Raw genomic sequence first — 20,329 nt, 5'->3', positions numbered from 1 at the left:
ACAAAATGCAGTGAGACTCCCTAGAATGAAAGTGAGAAGCTGAGCCTGTGTCACAGGGAAAGGGGTGGCAATGCAAATTATGCAAATGCAGAGAACACTCAAATGAAAATGACAATGAAATACCAATAAAACAGATTAATATCCTTGAAACTGGGGGAAATGGGATGATCTCCAGTCCTGACTTAATGACTTTTCTGAAGAGAAAGTGGCAAGAGGACTGGTAACAACGGTTTAGAGAAGAATTAAAATGAGCTTTGTAATGAAACTGTAAAATATAATTACAAACTGTGAAAACTTTTTTTTATATTTTTTATGAGAAACAGTCAAATTCTTCACATAGAAGCAGCCAAGACATTTTGCAGTGGCTATCACTTTTCCTAAAATCTCATCATTTTATGCAATGGCAGTCCCTTGCCCGGAAAGAGAAATGCTCTTAAAGTTGTCCCTACTTTCTGAATAACAACAAATCCCAAGGTGGCATCTAACTGGCAGTAAAATATTACAAAGCATTCAAAGACACTGCAGAACTGAGCTGAGCTGGGAAATTTTAATGATACCCAGGAAGAGCGTGGCTGGCTGTGTTTGCCAAGGCTCAGCACCTGGAGTCTCATGGAAAATGGGGAACCTACTCCTCCCTGGTGATCTTCTGCAGGGGGTTAAACCTCCTTTTTATGCGGTGAAAAAGGGAGTTGGCTTGGGCATCCCCATGGCATAGAGAGGTGACAACAGATCTGATGTGTTTGGCCTGGCAGAGTCGGAGAGCTTTGATCAGTCTTGAAACAGCCTCTCACGTGGCACCTGGTGGTGGCACCATCTCGTAAGTGTTGCCGTGCACTTAAATCGCCTGGTTCCTGAAGCTGTTCTCTTTAGTGTTTTACATGATGATAAGGCAGGCTCTGTGAGAAGGCAGGGATGGTGCATTCACAGGAGATGTTCCTGTGCAAGGGAGCAGTGCCCTCTTATTCCTTTTTGAAATGCAGGATTTCAATAGACGCCAGGAGCCAAGGAAAATCTGAAAGTGGAGCCGCTACCGGCACCTCTGCAGGAGAAGCCAAACAAAGACAGAGGCTGAAAGAAATCCCTCTCCTAGACGATGAGAACTCGTCTTTGAAGGAAACTTTAAATAGATGCCAGCCAGCTCCTGAGTGCCAGCAGCCAGAGCCAAGCTGGGAAAAGGAGGGGGGGGGAGAAGCCCCCTCAAATGTCTCCAGCCTTGGAGAAGAGCAGCATTCCCTGCAGCAGCCAAGAACAGCCTCAGAGGAAGCAGCTCCTGAGTCCGCTGGAGTGGCAGTGTGGGAAAGGGGAGGGGAAGGACTTGGGACCAGAAGCCAACTGGCAGCCAAACTGGGAGGATATATTCCAAGCAGCAGTGCTAATAACCAGCCTGTCTCTATTGCTCGTATTTCTCTCTCGGCTTGTTTTCTTCCTTTTGTTCATTTGATGGGGTCCCCCTGCCTCGCTCCCCGCTGAGCAGTTATTGCCTGCTTTGTACAGCTGCTCTGCCTTCACTTCACGGGGCCAGTGGAGCCTGGCAGACACTACCAGGAGGGCTGGGACCTCCTGCCTCCCAGAAATTAGTTGGTGCCTCTAAATCCTCTCTTCAGATGGCGTGGTTGGAGCATCCTCCTCCCTTCTGCTGCTCCAGGGCTTCGTGCTTCAGGCTGTGCTGAGCAGAAGGCATCGTTCTGATTTCAGAGGTGGCTCAGATTTATGGAAAGAACCGTAGTGGCTTTTATGAGGATATGGAAATGCAAGGCATTATTTAGAGGACCCTTTAGCAGTGTCAAAGGGGGAAGAAAGGAAAGAGAGCCCCTCCATATGAGTCATAAAACTCTTATGAATATGTGAGCCACTCAGCTTTACATTCAATAGTTGTTTTTTGTTGTTTTTTTTTTCTTGTAAGTAATCATTCAAAAAGTAGAGGTGGAGCAATGGGAGCAGCTTGCAGGGAAGGCAGGGCTGGAGAAAGATACCCTGGAGGGCTCAGCCTGGAGTATGTCCTTGCTGCACAACAGTATGAAATATAGTATCAATTAAAGCTTCCCATTTTTACGGCCTGTGAGAGGTTATATATGGTGTGGGTGGATGTTTGTATCTGGATACTTTAGTGGGAGAGGTTGGTAAGATCCTCCAGTAGTACAGAAGGAAGCAAGAGCTGAATTTACCAAGGGGCTTGTCGGGCTTTGTTTTTTAAGTGGAAATAAAGCAAAGGGCATAAAGCAGGTTTGTGTCACTTCAGAGACATCTCAGGGCATTTACAACCTCCTTCCCTCCTCTTCTGAGACACATGCCAGGGGAGATGTGGTAATCCCTCTGCACCTTGCTGAGCTGTGGGCTGAGTTTACGGTGTCCTGTGTGCAGAGCTCAGCGTGGGCAGGCACAGTCCCTTCCACAGACTTGGAGCTTGGCATGGGCAGGTGCTGTCCCTGCCCTGGCTTTGCTCTGAGCTGCTCACGTGTGGGTTCCATCACTCCTGCAAGTGTGGATGAACGCTGCCCTGTGAGCGACAGGGAGAGGAGAGCAAATCCAGCCCCCACCATGCAAAGCCAGGAGAACAGAACAGCAGGAAATGGAATTCCCACTTAAGACCATGTTTTGGGTTGGAGTATCTGACAAGATGGCAGAGGTGGAGGAAGCTTCTTTTTTTTATCCTTTTAATCTTTGCTCATCTGCATCTGCCTGCTTGAACGATGCCATCGTGTCCTTGCCATGCAGCTGATCAGTAATTGTTTCATCTGAAGATTTATTTCCTACCTTCCCCCACGACTGTTTCCTCCAAGACACCGGTGAATTGGATGCTGCTATTAGCAGCCTGTGTTAATTTTCCACCAAGATTGTCAGAGCTCTGCAGACTGCAATTGCTGGACTCACAACAACTTCTCATTTTGGCTTTAATTAAATGTGTTGCTTTAAATTGTTTGCTTTTGACATTTCCTGCTCAATCTTCTACAGCCCTCAGAGGTGACCAGGCATTAACTTGTGTCCTCAGGTGCTTGCACTCAGCACATGCAGCCACAGAGTAATGAGCCAGGGGAGGCAGGGGACTGGCTGTGTCCCCATCCTGTTGGACAGCAAGAAGAAACTGGAGACACTCTCTGATTTACATGCGAAGCACCTGAGGTTTGTACCACAAGGGTGGAGAAAAAGGTCTGATCTCAGAGTATCTCAGGCCAGACTGGATGGGGCTCTGAGTATCTGGCACAGGTTGCCCAGAAAAGCTGTGCCTGCTTTGTCCCTGGAAGTGTTCAACACCAGGTTGGACAGGGCTTGGAGCAACTTTGGGTACTGGAAGGTGTCCCTGCCCATGGCAGGGGGCGGAATGAGCTTTAAGGTCCCTTCCAACCCAAACCATTCTGGGATTTTGTGCTCCTCCCAAGCTCTCAGAGAGTTTCTGTAATTGGGCTCCCCCATGTTCTCCAGCTGGTCTCAGCAGAGGGAATTGACTGTCTTACAATAAGTTTTTTCTCATTCTGTTTTCTTCCCCTGGAGTCGTTCTGCTGCAGAAATGCCTGTTCTGCTGTACAGAGACCTGTGTCACAGCTTTGACAGAAGCCCACTTCCCAGTTGCAGACTCAGTGCCATGTCTGGCTGCCAGAGACCCTGAGTATTTTGGGTAACGTGACTGGGTTTGGGGGCAGCTTTACAAACTGGGTTTTATTTCATCAGCTCTTCCTCACCTGGTCACCTCAGTGCCTGTGTTACAGCTCACTCCTGCTCCTGTGCCTGCTTGCCTGGCAAGAAAACACGAGCAAATGGCTGCAGCGTTACCAGACATGAACTCTAAATATTAACATCAATTTATGAACTGTATCAGCGTGGATCAAAGGGATTCCAAGACGGTTTTACGGCATGAACGCTCTTTGCATGAAGAACTAATAAGATTCTGGAGGCTGAAGTGCATCATGTTTTTATCGAGGGCTCTGACAGCCTTGTGAACCTGCTCTCTGCTCCTGCTCAGTTCAGCTGCCCCAACCCTGTACCTGCCCCAGGCATTCCTGGCTCCTGAGGCAGCTCAGTTCACAAGGGAAACAAAACTCCTCTACCTTTCTCCTTTGCAGGATTCATCAGGGCAAAGGCGGTGGGATTGGTGTTGGAATTTGGATGGCTTCAGCAGCAGTTGGTTCAGAACTGGGAGCTGTTGCATCCTGAGAGAGGCAGGATGTGCCCATTCCTGAGAAGGGGACATCTCCTGGCACCTGCTGAGCTTTGCCATCACCATTTATCCTCTGCTTTGGGAGGGATAGTGAGGAAATGCTGCAGTAAGGAATGTCTTTGACAAATTAACCTGACTTCAGAAGTCAAACACTGACTTCTGCATTCATACAACTTCCTCTAGAAGGGCAGCAGAGGGCCAGGCACTTATCTCTGTGCTCTGTGGTGAGTGACAGGATCCCAGGGAATGGCTGGAGCTGTGTCAGGGGAGATTTAGGCTGGATATTAGGAAAAGGTTCTTCCCCTAGAGGGTGGTTGGGCACTGAACAGGCTCCCTGGGGCAGAAGCTTGGGCCATACAGGCTTTTGAACAAGAATTCATGGGCTACCTGCAGTAGCAGTGATGCAGCAACTCAGTGAGGATTTTTGGAGGCTCCACAGCTATGAATGTGCTGCTTCACTGTGTAATTCTCCCAACAAATAACTCTCAGTGAGTGGGTGGTAGCTCACCTTGGTCCCATGGATATTGACTTTTCATGTGTTGCTGCTTGGTTGTGTTTCCTGCTGTCCTGGGAGAATGTTTGGTCTTGGTGCTGGCTGGAAAATCTCCATTCGCACACAGACTTTGTTTCTTAAAGCTTATCATAGTGTCTCTGTACTTTGTGATGTGATCAAATTTCCCTGAACCCTTATCCAATATCTGGAGAGCATCACTTCAGAAGAGCCCCAGGCTGCAGCACGGAAGTTGGGAGATATGGAGCATTAAGGAGAAGCTTTTCTTTAGGAATCTATTTTCTGTCTGAACCATTGCTGCCTACTGAGGGCAGAGATGTGCTCTCACTAACACCTCCACAATTACATTGTCTAATACTGCCATGGGAAATCTCTTTGCAGGATGAGCTTGACCACAAGGCAAGGGGGGCAAATGCCATCTTGCTTGGGTTTGGGAAAAGTTGGCTGAGCCATCACCTGCTGCATAAACTTAAATACATGATTTGCATGTCAGCAGCTCAGACATGGCAAAATCAAGATTGACTGCCAAGAAAACCCAAAGAAAGAGTCTGTCAGAATTATCAAGAAAGTGTAATTTAGCGCTTAAAATGTGACCCTGCTCCTCCCACAGGAAAGATGTTTCTAGTCTGAGCTGTAATTACACACAGATTTGTTTGACTTAATTGATTGCTGCTTTGCCAGAGTGAAGCAGCTCTGGCAGGATCAATCATGTTTTGAGGGGTTGGGGGTCTCTGGGTTTGGTCATGGTTTGGTCTCATGGTGTGAGACCCACAGTCATGGTTCATATGCTGCAAATACATCCTGGAGTCAAACATTCTGTGATGTAAACTGTGTGTACTTGAGCTGAGGGAAGAGTGAGTGAAAGGTGTGTCTTGTGTAGGCTTGTGCTGTTTTAAAAACATTAAAAACATTCTACCATGATTTTCTATTTAGACATTTCACCTTGTTCAAGAGAGAAACAATTTGAAAAACAAGGTGAAGTGGGTTGGCTTGCATTTTAACCCAGTGCAATATTATCCCTGGATTCAAACTGGAATATCAAATTCAGAGTTTGATTTCAAAGGGTTTAAATTATGGCAAAATTTACTGGTTTTGTGTTAAGGAGGAGAGGGACTGTAAAGCTGAGCACTGTGTTAGTCTGGGGGTGTGACCCTGCCCCAAGCCCTGTTTCCTTGCTTAGGTCAGTTAAGGTGTGTCCTGGACATCCAAAGTCTGTCTGGATCTTCTGCATTTTCTGAGAGAAATTTAAGAAGCCAAAGTTTTCTTTACCTGGGACCAGGACAGGAGAGGGAGAGCTGATCAAGGGTAAAAGCTGATAGGGGAGGAGTTGTCTCTTTGATCAATGTTCTTTCATGTTTAACAAAGAAAAAAATAGAGTCTCTAAAGAAATCAAATAGGGTTATCCTTTGTACCTATAGAATGAAGCAAAAGGGATAATCCTTCTTTTAGTGTTTAAAAAATATCTAGAACAGGATTAGAATTGTATGATACTATAGGGATGGATACATTAATAGCAACCTATAGTATGACCTCCCATAGCTTCCCAACACAAAATACTAATTTTAGATGAAAAGGAGTTTTGTTGTCCAAGAATCAGTGAATGGACCAAAGATGACAAAAAGAGCAGAGAAAGGAATAAATAGATGTTCTTCAAAAAAATTATGGTTTGATCTTTTCCCTTGAAAAGAAAGAGAAAGGAGAAGCCAAACCCTTTTGGCTGCTCTTGGGTGCTTTGTTCTTTTCCCTTGTTGGATATCTCTTCTGAGCTGTTTCATCCTGTTGTGTTCTGGAAAATGATTTTTGAAATGTCAAAACTTCAAGCCTCTTTTGTCATGGCTTAAGCAGTTCCACTGAACTTTGAAGGAGACCCCAGCATGAGAGACATGAACTTGTGATGCTGCCTTAGCTGATCCAGCTTTGATCAGTGTGGGAGAAGGAAGGGGGAGGGAGGGAAAAAACACATGCATGGAGAAACCCAAACAATTCAGTTCCTCGAGGTGCTGGTGGATGTCGTGGAGCTGTGAGGGGTTATAGCTGTGTACTGATGTTCTCCATGTCACTGCAACAGTGCTCTGTGGCATAGACTGGCTCATAAAGCCAATGGCACTTGAGGGACATTCCTACAACAGGATTCCTAGCAGGTGGTGGTGGTGGGTGGAGGGTTGTCATTTTATTGCCGTATTCTCTTGGTGGTGACGCCTCCATTGCCCATCTGATGTTGGGATCCCCTCCTTCTGTATAGCAGCTCCTGGGCCAAGATGCTCTGCCAGCTCGAGTCACCTTCATCTTTCTCAATACTAATGATGTGATTGTTTTATGTCTGGTTTGCTTCTGTTACTTTCAGGCTGGCTGTGTTCTAACTAGAAGTGGGGTTCATTAAGTAGGGATTTAATCAAGAGCTAGTGGTTTCGCTCTTCAGTCTTTGGGTGCAGAGGGAGTTGTCTAGCTGAGTCTCAAACAGGCTTACGTGCTTCCCAAGCCTTGCTCATTATTAGAGAGCTGCAAAAATAAGGACGAAAACAAGATTGACAGGTTACTACACAGACATGTACACATAAATAGTAAACACTCCCAGAGGGTTCATGATGCGCTTCTGTTCAGTTAAAATAACCAGCCATTGTTATAATTGCTATTTAAAGCTATCTTTAAAAATTCAAGGAAAAGAATAATTAGAGATAAAACCATGTGGCTCTACGATACTTCTTTGTGCTCAGTGTTTTGCTGCTTTCCAGTGGTGCTGGGGAGTTTACCCAGTGATTTAGTGCTGCCGTTGTCTGATTGAGATGTATCCTGTAGCCTTGGCGGGACAGCCCCTGCCTTGCTGTGTCTCCAGAGCGGCTGGATCCTGGATGTCTAATTTTCATTTGCTTGAACAGTCAGTAGCTTGGCAGCCTCCACTGGCTTTGAGTGTGGGGATGCGCCTGTGAATATGTTTATGGTGTATAAACACTATGAGTGCCGAAGACTTGCATTTATGTGAAATTAAGGCTTGGATTTGTATGGTACTGAGATCTTGGGATGCCTGAAAATGAGGTCACTCTCTGGGCTGCTTGATTTGAGGCTTTGCTTTTTATATCCTTTGTATGGATAACGTGGTGCAGGATGAGGGTGAGAAGGGCTCCTTATTGCAAAAGCATCAGGGATCCTCTTCAAAAGGAGTTTCAGAGTTTGTATTCAAGCAGGTTCACGTAGGCTGTGGACTTATTGTTTTGCTTTTTTGAATCTATTGGCTTTCATCAACCTAAGACCTTATGTGGTGCTTATAAAAGTATTGTCCCATTCCTTTGCAAAGTGGCCTAAGCCCTAAAGTTTTGTGAAGATTGACAATGGATCTATAAACTTGGTATCCTTGGTAATCACTGAGAAGGATTTGAATCTTCATTTAGTGTCACAAATTTTGTCAATGTGGCAAGTCCTCACACTTAGTGGAAAGGTGGCCCTGGGTTCCTGGGCTACCTGGCAGCTCCCTCTTCCCCACTCCTCCTTGAAGGTTTCTTCTCCCCTCTTTTTAGTGGCTTTTACCCTGGTAAGTTTTGCAAAACACCACTTAATGGCAGAGGTTTTTTGGCTCCCCTCTGATCTGTGCAGCACTGCTATGGAGGCAGTCTTATAATCAATGTAATTGAAGATCAGAGTTAATGAGGACCTCTGTGCCTGCAAAATCCCCCAAGCGATGCTGGGCCTCAGATGTTAGATAAGGAAATGATTGGGCTGAACTGAAAATCTATTTGGCTAATTAGATGATGCATATTCCCAGATGCCGGTGGGGAAAAATACATTTCGCAAAATAAAGAAACGTAAGATTTCGTAAGAAAAGATTTTTTGGCAGGAATTCATTTCTAACTCTCAGGAAGGAAAGGGTGGGGGAGTGTCTGATACAAGACCACTCATATGAGAGGTTGTGTCATGCCAAGTCGCTCACCTTTAGCTAAAGAAGTGAAGAGGGAACAGCCCATGCTGCGGCTGCCCATCCATGCCCTGAGCATCCAGGTGCCTCATGGACACTGGTTCCATGAGCTGGGGCAATGATGCTCTGATCTTCTGGATCAGAATAATTACACATGTCTGCAGAGACCTGGGAATCAAATCCCAGTAGTGTAAGGGCAGGGAAGTGTCTGGACAGAGGAGCTGGTGGACCATTTACTGTGGCACTTTCCTCTGGAGACAAGTAATCAAATGAAGTTCCTTGGATCCACGTGTTGATGAACTCATTATTAATTGCTGATCTTGACATCACAGCAGCTGCTGAAGAGTAGAGTGTTCTGATACTGAGCCAAAATGCATGTTTGTGTTTTTATACTCACCTAACACACTTTTTTCCTACCCTCCAGGCAGCAGCTTTGTAGTGAGCGAGGGGAGCTACTTGGACATCTCCGATTGGCTTAATCCAGCCAAGCTGTCCCTGTACTATCAGATCAATGCCACGTCCCCCTGGGTGAGAGACCTCTGTGGACAGAGGACCACTGATGCCTGTGAGCAGCTGTGTGACCAAGACACAGGTAAGAGAGGTTGGGGAACAGTGAAGACCTTGGAAAGCTTGGAGATGCAAGGAAGAAGGTTTGTCTCTGGCTATATAGATGCCCTCTTTGCTCACCTCTGCTTTAGCCTGGTGGTAGGCATGGAGGATTGACAGGTACCAGCAGAGTCACACAATGGTGACCCCCATCTGCAAAATGTAAAGCAAATGGGCACAAAATGGGGTTTTGAAATGGTGGATCTACCAGTTCTTTGGTGTGGCAGCTGCTGGCATGTGGAGTTTATCTGCTTCTAAGTTGTGCTGTTTTGCTGTGGGGTGTGCTGTGCCCTCTGCTACAGCAAGCACCACTCTTGCTCACCAGTGGGTCCAGCCTCGAGTGGGATGCCTTCTTGATGGGGTAAAGACAAGTAGTCCTGTTGGTCCTGGCTTGCTCAGTATCTAAAGAGCAACAAAACCCTCATCTGCTTGCAGAGGTGCCATCCCAAGTTAGCCTGGCCTCTCCATGTGAGCTGCTCCTCTCATCTCTTAGCAATGAGCTTCTTCACTTCATGTTTGTGTATGAGATCGTGACTGCAGGTAAAGGTGTTGGTGTCTGGTTCTATCAGGGGTTGGGTAGGATTGCTCACAGTGGTTAAAGCTTCCACTGCCACAGACTGTCATTAATACGCAGAATTAGAATAAGAAATCCTTCAGTGTCATGAATGCCTCATGGGATGGCAGGGGTGACCTTATTCTCATCCTTCCCTGCTCAGCTGAGATGCAAATATGGAACTTGGTCTCATAAACTTGTTTTCCTGGTCAAGACAATGTTCTCTTCTAAGTATTCCTGTTCCTCAAGGCTTGTCTGCACAGACACCGACAGGTGTGGCTGCAGCAAAACGATGACACTGGAGAATTCCCTGTGTACACAGCTCTGGGTGTCACTTACAGTCCCAAGGAGGGCTGGGAGGTGACAGCAGCCACCGTGGCAGATGGAGATGGTGCAGGAGGAGGCTGTTCTCATCCAGATGTCACAGAGCAGAAGGATTGTTTCAGGCATTGGCAAAAGGCAGCCGCCTCAGCGGGAGTGGGAAGATGCATTCAGCTGTCCCCTGGTTCAGAGGAGGAGAGAAAAACTGTGCTTCCAGCAGAAACCATGGGGACACCGTATGGAGCCAGACCATGGCTTCCCTTATGGAAGAGCCCTGTGGCTGCACTCGCCAGCCCCATGCCCTCCTTGGCATCGAGCAGGGCTGGTTTATCCTCGCATGGCCTCGGCTGTGAGAAGCGGCTGTTCCCCCGTGCCCGCCCAGCTGCCGCTCCCGCTGCGTCCCCAGCTCCTGGAGCAGCTTGCCACTCTTGCTGGATGCCCCACGCTTGAGCAGGATGTGTCAGATCTTGTTTGCAGGGAAGGGAGCGATGCTCGTTAGTCTGGGAGTCACTCTGCTCCAGCACTGTCCTGGATCTGAAGCTCACCAGCTGCTCTGCAGCTCCCATCCCTGGTACCCATCCCCCTGCTGCTTACCCGTGGTGAGGGCAGAGCAGCCTTGATCTCAGCCTTCAGGTCCCTCACCTGAAATTTGCCCGTAGGTTTTTTGCCCCCTCTTGCCAGTCTGGGAGTTTGCACATGGATTAAACAGAATCTTTCTCCTGTCTATACCAGTTGGATCTGCATGGATCAAACAGGACTGGCCAATTGGGCTGATCTTTATAGCCTAAATCTAAGACTCCCTTAAGAGGTTCAAACTACACAAGACCTGAGCCACCACTCAATTAATTAGGCCTTTGAAAGCACCTGTTTGACACCCTGTCCCAGGACATAGCCCCAGGCACCAGAGAAGTTCATCACTGTTAACCAGCTTTTAACTGGTGAGAAGTTTCCATGACAGGCTGGGGGCAGACTGTAACCCTGTGGTACACTGTGTGTGCTTTTAGATTTATTTTTATTGATGTCATTCTGTTTTTAAGGGTGATTTATTTTTATCACCATGAGAGAGGTTTTACTGTGGGACATAAATCCTGCCTGGATTTCAGCCTTTTTGGGTCAGGGATTTTATCCTCTTGGTGAGCATCCCAAGTGGTGAGTGTTGGGGATTCCCCTGTCCTCTGCCTTCTTGGTCTGGGCAGACCATCCATGAGAAGGATGGACTGAGGTTTGTCCTGTCTAGAGGATGAAAGCCTCCCCTGTCAAGAGCAGCAGAGCCAGTGTGAGGTCCTCTAGCACATTTATAGCTAATGTGACTTCAGCCTTACCCTTGGAACCAATCTCTATGTCACTGTGGATCTAGCCTGGTCCCAAAGCTTCCATGCTCCAAGGTGTAGACAGACCTCTGCGGGCAGGACTTCTCTTCGGTGGAAGTTCCACGGACTTCTGGCACATGTTTGGATAGAGATCTTCAGGTCATGTGTGCTCTGTCTGGTGAGACTGAAGCTCTACCTTTCCCAGTACTGATTACCTCTTTGGGGTTGGAGTTTGGATGGTATCTGTCTCTACAATGTCTGACTCGTGACACTAAGTACTTCTTCAGTGTGAAGAATAAACCCCAGTGAAAACAGAGGCTCTGAAACAGTAGGAAATGCCAAAATCCCCATTTTGCTTGCCTGACCTTAATTTGCCTTCCCTCTAGTTTCTGTTGTGTGGCTCAGTCTTTAATTAAATGATTGCTGCCCCCCTGACAAATTTCAAACCTGCTTTGCAAAGCCCCAGCTCATCAGAGCATTTCGGAGGGAGCACCAACATCTGCACATGAACAGAATGACATCTTTCTTGTCCCTTCTGCCTTGGAAGCAGCCAAGCTGGTTGGTCTGACCTGACTGCAAATACTGAAACAAATGGCTGCTGCTGGGGGACTCCTCCCTGCAGACATGACAGGGTGGCCATGCCCCAGCCACTGTGTCAGATGGGACAGGTACCTCCTGGGGATAGGATTTGCTCCTTGGCTGGAGAGATTCAGCCAAAATGCCCCATCCTCTTAGCAAGTGCTGCCTCTGATGCTTGAGACGAGAACAGGGAAGGTTTATTGTCTTCTGGGACTTGCTGCCTGCACTCTCCATATTTTGGACAGATGTGGGGAGAGTTGCCGGTGCTGCTGCTTGTACCTCACACTGGGATACCTCTGGGTAAAATCCAGGAGTGCCTCTTCTCTGGCCTCCCTTACCAGCACTGGGAGGGTTGATAAGAGCATCTCTTTCCAGCAGCATATGCAAATCCTGATTTGTGAGCAGAATTACCTGCTTTGTATGCACAAAACTGATTCACTTGCACATTCTGTGGGCATCGCTGAAGAGACCTGCTGGAGAATCGGTCCCTCAGGGCCAAATGCTGGAAGAAACAGCCTCTGATTTTGTGCTGTCAGGCTTGCTGGAGCAGTGGCATAAATGAGATGGATAGCCACCTTGATTAGCAGGTGCAAATGTGTTGAAATTTTTTTCCCCCATCTACAAATCAGGCACTTCTTCATCAAAATTCTCTCTTTGCATCCACAACTGGTGGCACCCCCAAAGCAATAGGCATAGGCTTGCAAGGACCAAATGAAATGTGGTAGTGAAGGGCCTTTCCTGGGAATTGGCAGGAGGAGGGGAAAAAAAAAAGGTTTCCATCATCTTCCAAATGGGCCAGTTTGTCACCAGAGCCACAGATGGTGCTCCTGTCTGGGTAGGACAGGGATGTTGTGGGCAGGAGACAGATGAAAGTAATTTTTAAACAGAGTAGTTTTTTTTTAAGGCAACCTGCTAAGGGGATTTGGAGGTTGCAGAGCTGAGCATGTAAATCAGGAGATGACCAGCCTTGGCGAGGGTGTATTTGTGTTTATGAAAACAGCCATTTCCTCCTATAGTTCAATTTAATATCATGCAGGTTTTGTGCACATCAAGTAATATTTGTTTGTTCTTGAGCACTTCTGCTATTTTCGCTGTTGGAGGATCCCAGTGCCTTTATTGACTTAGACTTTTATAAGATGAGGTTCTGTCTCTCTAAGGTATGGAGTTTAATAACTTGGTCAAAACCCATGTAATATACTATTCCTTTTCCTGTGGTGGCACAGCTTGCCTTGTGCTCCAAGCAGGGCAGGAGACAGTTAACTCCCAAGCTAATTTAGCTTCAGGCTGAAGTGTTATACATAAACAGCAATCAAAACTCGTGCCTGTGAGGGGCCGAGTTAAGGTTATCTGTGCTGTCTTTACACTCTCATTTTCTGCCATTAGAGTGTTTAATCCTGCAGCTACTAATGTTCTTGTAATGGCATTTCTGTGCTTGTCTAGGGAGCACAGGGAGGAGGGAAGAGGAATGCGTTTTGTTGTACAGAACCATTCCTGAACTGTCTCCCTGACTGGGCCCATCCCAGTGGTGCTGCAGGGGATTCTCACCCTGCCATGGTCAGCTGGGGGCCAGTGCTCACCCCATAATGACAGTCATGGCACAGCAGACCACCCTTGGGACCTCTCATTGTTTCCTTGGACCAGCTGCACTCATGTGCCTGGGTTCCTTGGCAGCACAGTGTAGGAGCTGAGCAGATGATAATGAGAATTAAATCTATTCAGAGCCTAAACTCAGGCACAATCCTTAGAGGTTAAGCCTGTGCTTAAGTACTGTGATGGATCTGGGTGAAGAGGGTGACTTGCAGGAGAGGGAGAGGAGGGATAACTGTCAAATTGAATCCAAGTTTTCCCTCCATGCTGTGTGCCAGGTTAAGCAGGAGCCACCTTCACTGTCTTGTGTGTCGAGAGAGAAGGAGACCCAGAAAGCTGGGGCTGGACTGTGTATCACTTTGGGTGGAGAGGCAGCCCTGAAGTAGGTGTAAGCTTGTACATGCAATGTTCATACAGGTGGAAAGGTGCATATTTATAACCCCCCCAGGCTTTGGAAACAGGGTAACCCCTCAGTTGGGGTTTGGACTTGTCCCCAGGATGGCACCTTTGCAGCTGGAACATCACCCTGGCACAGAAGGGCATCCCTCCAGGACAAGGGTGAGCACCAGGGATGGAGATGCTGTCAATGGAGCAGGGAATCACGGACATCAGCAGTGCCAAGAGAAGGCTGATGAGCCACAGCTTTGCTCCACCACTGCTAAAGCAACTCTAGCTACTTAAATAAAAATGCCAATGACAGCAGAGAGCAGCTTCCCTGGGAGCACAGGGACTCTGGGAGCCTCCACTTCATGCTGTGCACTGGGTGGGTGGATTAGGGGGATCTTGTGGCATTATCACCACAGATCGGCTCTCGCCCTAATGAGTCTAACAGGATTACCCAGCACGCTGGCAGTTCATCCCTCAGCCCTGCTCTGCTGCTCCGGGGCAGAGCTTGGGAGATAGGCAGGGAGGGTCTCAGTGCAGCGTGAGACCCCACTCCCCCATTCAGCATAAGCAGCAGCAGCATGGTGTGGTGAGCAAAATGGAAGAATAACTCAGCAACTTCCAGTTTAGACATAAAAAATAAGACCTAAAGCCTCCAGCTGTGCTGGTCAAGATGCAGCAGGAGCTGGAGGGCTGTTGTTCACCACATAGCTGGCTTTGCACTGTGCCTGTGCCACTGGAAGTGGTGAGCTTGGCTGTGGCTTGTGTTAATTTGTTTCCTTCAGGCATGAGTGAGCGTCAGCATGGGCCAACCCTGAGCAAAATCTGTGAATGCTAACGCTGGCTGTCCTTGCCCTGCTGCAGCTCCAGCACTGAAGCCAGCATGGAGCATGGACACATGAGAAACCTTTTGCTCAGTTGGGCAGAGGCATCTCATACTTGCATGAGGAAACTGGGTTGGCTGTGTCCCTAATTGGCCCGTTCCTCCAGGCGAGGCTCCAGATCCTTGTCCCCTTCCCAGATTGAGGGCAGGAGTGCAAAGTCAGGGGTCCAACGTGAGCTGCATCTGCACAGACATTTCTTCAGGAGCCGTGTGCTCCCCTCTCCTGCTCATCCAGCCTTTCTGCATGGAGCTGCATGTGGCACAGCGGGCTGAGCTGTTGGTCGTCTCCCCCACCAGCCTCCTGTGGGAATGAAGGCACAGAGGAGGGAGATTGCATGTGAGATATGACTGTGGTATTTGGGGATGTGTTCTGCTGCTTCAAACAAAGGTTCACTCTCCCTAAGTAGAAACTGGCACGGAGGCTCCGTGTCACCTGTAATTAGTCATGGCAGCACAGTCTCTGATGAGATGTTGTGTAAGTGTGGAGAGAGGAGTAGGGGAGGATAGAGAGCAGTGCTGTGAGAGCTTCCCATGGCCTCAGCTCTCCCCTTGCCCTTCCACATAGCTGTATGTGTCACAGGAATGTATATTTTAAAGATATATAAGTGTCTGAAGAGAGAGTGTTGGAGGATGGAACCAGGCTCTGGTTGGTGGTGCCGAACAGTGGAACGAGAGGTGATGGGCAGAAACTCATGCGTGGGAAGTTTCACCTAAATATGATGAAAAACTTCTTTACTGTGCAGGTCCCCAAGCACTGAACAGGTTGCCCAGGGAAGGTATGGATTCTCCCTCACTGGAGATATTCCAGAACCACCTGGACACAATCTTGTGACATGAGCTTGAGAAGGGAGGTTGGACCAGACGGTGATCCCTTCCAACCTAAGCTGTTCTGTGATTCTTTGAATGACATGTTTTCTGAGTCTCTTGCTAGGGCTATAGTGTTTCATTTCCTGCTTTATACAGGGGTTTTCCTTCCCCTCCCAACATTTGTTTTAATTACACACTGGAAATGCATAATTACATACTGGAAATACAGCACTGGACACCCAGAGCTGAGCACCAGGATCTGCCATCATTCACTCAGTGAGCAGCGATCCTTCCTTTTGCTATCACAGCTGAAAATTTGCCATGGATTATCCACCCTGATTTGCAGCTTATGAATCCAAAGGCAGAGGAAGGAGTGCACAGGCCTGTGTTTTAACCATGGGCAGGGTGTGGGATGGTGGCTGTGGAAGCAGGATGCTTGTCATGATGGTTGGTAGATCCTGATTCATTTGTGCTGTGCAGAGGCGTGTGCAGGACCTGTGGAAATTGCATCCAGCTTCATTTGCAGCTATTTGTCAAACTCGGTTACTTTGGTTGACTTTGGCTTTAAGCTCAGCTTGAATCCTAACTTAGCTGCAGTGATGTTGAGGAGATAACTGTGTCTGTCTCAGGAGCACACAGGATTTAGTGTCTCTGAACAGAGGCATTGCTGCTTGGGCTTTTGGTGGTTTGGTTTATTTTAGCAGCATGTTTAAAAACTCACCCTAGAAGAGAGGTTAGAGGTACAGGAACCCCAGTCCTGCCACTCCAGGCACTTTATCAGGTGTTTCTCATTCTATGGGGATTAGCCAGGCTCAGCAACACACCCAAGGGAGGGTGAGGGCTGACTGATAATAATAGAGTAGTTCAGGGGGCCAAAGAAGGAGACTGGATGCCTATGGGGAGAGAGCAAAACCTCCTGAGAATCCGTAAGAGCACAGCAGGTTTTGCTGAGGTTATTTGAAGCTCCACTAGTTGTCTGTGGTTGTAGACTCAGGAACAGATCCTAAACCATCTATCCTGAGGACATGAAGTCCCCATTCTTCTGGCAGTCTGCAATGCTCAGCCAATCTCATGCTCCAAGTCTTCCTATCCAATTTCTAAAATGCTGAAAAAATGGTGTAGATCTCCCTGGAAAACTGGTGAAAATCTAGTCCCAAGTGAGCCCAGAGAGGGGCAGGTATCCAAAGTCTCTGTGCTGTGGGTGGCTTTCCCTGGAGTCCTCCCTTTCTCCCACCCTGTGTCTCCTGCCTAGCTGGTGCCACCACTTGCCCTCTCGCTTACTGAAATAAACCTCCCAATAAACCTCCCAATAAAGCTTACAGCACTGGCTATAGCTGCTGAAACTCCAGGATTGGAGTCGATAAAATCAATATTTCTGCAGGTTGATAGAGTTTCTCCTTCTGACGCCAAACTGACAGAGCAGTAAACAAGCCAGCAGACAAAATAAACCCTCCTGCACCACAGGGAAGGGGTTCAGCACCAGCACCCCCAGCCATCAATACAGAGAGAGGCATTGGGGCCATTGGATGCCAACCTCTGTAGGTGGTTTTTCCTTACTTGCTCTAATTTCTGTGGCAGGAGCTGAGCCTGAGCTGGTGCCCCAAGACTCCCAGCTCTGCTTCGCAAGCACTTTGAGATGTCTCTCATTTGCAGAGCATATATTTGTTATGTAATAAGCACCAGGAATTAATGATCCACGGCACGGCTGGGGAAACTTGCGTACTAAGCACCCAAGGAAAAAATAACTTTTCTTTTTTTAAAATCATTGATGGAGCCATTAGGACCTGTGTTTTCTTGCACCGAGACCGCCCCAGCCCCCAGGCATGGCTGAGCCTGAGCAGGGCCAAGCGCCACCATCTCTCTCCCAACTCTTTCCCTTTGGAGAAGCAATGTTCCTGCTGCTCCCGTTATGAATCATGAGGTTAGCAGCTTTTGACAGATCATAAATCAGTGCTTCCAAGTCGCTAGGACAAATCCCAGGACATTTAATCTTTAATATTAGACGCGTTTGAGGCAGTGAATATTTCATGAAGGTGCTGTTGCATTTTAGCACATCATTAGCCGTCTCTTTTTTCCCCCCCTCTTTCCCTTTTTTGCTCCCTCTCCCTTCCCAGGCATCTCTTCCTCAAAAATATCAGCAGTTGAATCCCCTTCTCGCTCCCTCCTGACAATAAAGCTCTTTACAGTAATCCCTGTGAGGCATTTTAAGAACTTGCTTAGGATCCCGATGAGCACCAAGGTACCTGCCAGTCTTCATTGCCACTGTCATGGGGGTACCCCCCTCCCTAACAACCTCCCAGGTCCCCACCTCTCCAGTGTTTACAGCTCATCCTGCTGCACCACCAGGCATGATGGGGAGAGAAAGGGAGGGAGCAAAAACAGTGGCAGCAGCTTGTAGCAGAAACTCCACGTGCAAATCCAATTAATCTTTTGATTTTGCTGTTTCTTGCTTCGGGTTATGTATTTCTACCAAACACTGAATCAATTTAGGCCAAGCGCGCTCAGGTTTCTGGTGTGGGAAGTGTCCTCTCTTGCTGTCAAAAGGGTGTAACAGGGTGAGGCAGCACCCAGAGTTTGGAGAGGAGCAGGTCTGAGAGCTCCTTCCTTGAGGCATGGGTTTCAGGGGTTCTACATCCTTCTATGGTACTTAAGGATGCAGGAGACTCTGCTACCCCATCCTGGTGAGAGATGTCAGGAGCAGAGGAGAGAAGGGGACATGACCAGGCACCTCCCTCAGGATATACATGGGTTGGGCATTGGTTCTGCTCAAGCAAGGTCAAAATCCCTGCAGACGAGTGAATCCCTGGTTCCTGAGCAGCCCCTCTGCCAGGGCTGTGGGCAGGTCTCAGGGCAGGGCCTGGATCCATGTGGATATATCTCTGTGGGGAACATGAGATATTCTTGAGGGGCCACTGAGCAGAGTTTTGCTCAGCCTGGAGAGCTGCAGGGCTGTGCAAGAACACTTGGTTAAGGGCAGACGTTTTGCATCATGAAACTTCATCCCCAGCTACTGTGGGTGCTGCATCATCTAATCCCCTCCACAATAACTACAGGTTTCTTGCAGCTTTCCACATCTCCTCATCTCCTCCTTCAGACCTCCTGGAGGTTTCTGTGGTCCACAGTGCCCCAGATTCATAGCAGGGACCAGGAGTGGCTGTGAACATGGAGACATGGGCAGCTAGGGAGGAGGGTCCAACTGTGCAGTTGCTGATGTTCCTTTGGGACAGAAAGGTCTCATTCTTCCCTCTTCTCTTTTAGGAGAGTGCAGCTGCCATGAAGGGTATGCCCCAGACCCTGTCCATCGACACTTGTGTGTGCGCAGTGACTGGGGACACAGCGAAGGGTGAGTGGGGACAGGATGGTGGGTTTGCTCTGTCCTGGCTCTCCCACACTGGTGAGGAGCCTGGTTCTCCTCCCCTCAGGTGATCACTGGCCCCAATGATTTGAGACCGAGTTGTGCCGCTTTCCCTGTGGAGTGATGTGCTCAGCTGCTCTCTCCATCTTCCTCCCAGGCCATGGCCCTACACGACGCTGGAGCGAGGATATGACTTGGTAACAGGAGAGCAGGCACCAGAGAAGATACTCAGGTGAGTCAGAGGAGAGTCTGTCTTGGACATTTGGGTAGGGAAAGCCATGAAGACTTTCCAGCAGATGCAACCTTTTGGTCACTCCCAGCTCTAACTTCTTGTGCTGGCAGGGGGACATGAGTGTCATTTGCCTGTGACAGACCTTAAAGATTTGTCCAAGCAGGGAAAGGTTTCCCTCTTGCCCCTCAGCAAATGCAAGGCCGATGTCCAGAGAGTCTAAAAAGAAGAGTCTGATCACGCCCATGTTCTTCTGTCGCATCTCATATAATCAGGATATCTGGAGTTGGGAGGGAGCCACAAGGATCATCAAAGTCCAACTCCTAATTTGCTATGGAGAGGGCGATATGATTATTGCTCTTCCATTTGGCTTTCAGAACAAGACCAAATTACTAACTTACCTCATGGGGCCACCACTGCTCTGACTTCCAAGTGGGCAGGTGCAGTGAAAGGCCAACATTCCATGTGGACACTCTGTTCCTCTATGACATGTTTGCCCTTATTCCAGGTCCACCTATAGTTTGGGTCAAGGGCTGTGGCTGCCAGTCAGTAAGAGCTTTGTGGTGCCCCCTGTGGAACTTTCCATCAATCCTCTTGCCAGCTGCAAGACAGATGTTCTGGTGACAGAAGATCCAGCAGATGTCAGGTAGGAAGCAGATTTCTTGTTTTCTTCATGCTTGAGTGACTACACTGCTCTTTAACTTGTTATTGAGGATGCAGTAATTTCTATGATGATAGGTTTGATTATTTTTCTTCCAGTAAGAAGTGTGATGTGATGGCTCTCCAGGCTCTGTAGTCTGATGGGTCTAGGCCATCAGAAGTCTGCCAATACAGACAGGTGAATTGGTAGGAAAAGGCAATTTTAGAGTGATTTAAATGGGGTGTTAGATTGCAGCGCTTAAATGGATACATTTACCAGGATGGAGGTGCTGTCATCTTTTTGAAACTCATACGTATATCACATCCACCTGGCCCTTCATATCTGCTGGGATGCTTATGAAGGGTGAATGTCTGTGTTGCTCATCCAGTTATTACACAATGAGAGGAGTTTTTACTTCCTGGAGTTCAGCAAATGCTTGCATATTTCTGTCTTCCTGTGTTTTAACCAGATGTCCTTGGACTTGGGATAGTCTGGTTCTGAAGT

The 20,329-nt window shown here is 48.0% G+C and overlaps 1 protein-coding gene across 1 annotated transcript in view; it reads left to right on the top strand.

Annotated features, from left to right (window-relative positions):
• Positions 1-20,329, top strand: part of ASTN2 (astrotactin 2) — a 314,921-nt gene that overhangs the window by 119,561 nt on the left and 175,031 nt on the right. The window contains exons 7-10 of the mRNA XM_071574082.1: positions 8,996-9,163; positions 18,860-18,944; positions 19,114-19,188; positions 19,694-19,831. Of these exons, the coding sequence (XP_071430183.1) occupies positions 8,996-9,163; positions 18,860-18,944; positions 19,114-19,188; positions 19,694-19,831 (466 nt within the window). The remainder of the gene's footprint in view (positions 1-8,995; positions 9,164-18,859; positions 18,945-19,113; positions 19,189-19,693; positions 19,832-20,329) is intronic.

This window comes from Pithys albifrons, chromosome 20 (assembly GCF_047495875.1).
Source record: "Pithys albifrons albifrons isolate INPA30051 chromosome 20, PitAlb_v1, whole genome shotgun sequence".
NCBI lineage: Eukaryota > Metazoa > Chordata > Aves > Passeriformes > Thamnophilidae > Pithys > Pithys albifrons.
Note: the sequence above shows the minus strand (reverse complement) of the source record. Positions and strands in the feature narration are given on the sequence as shown.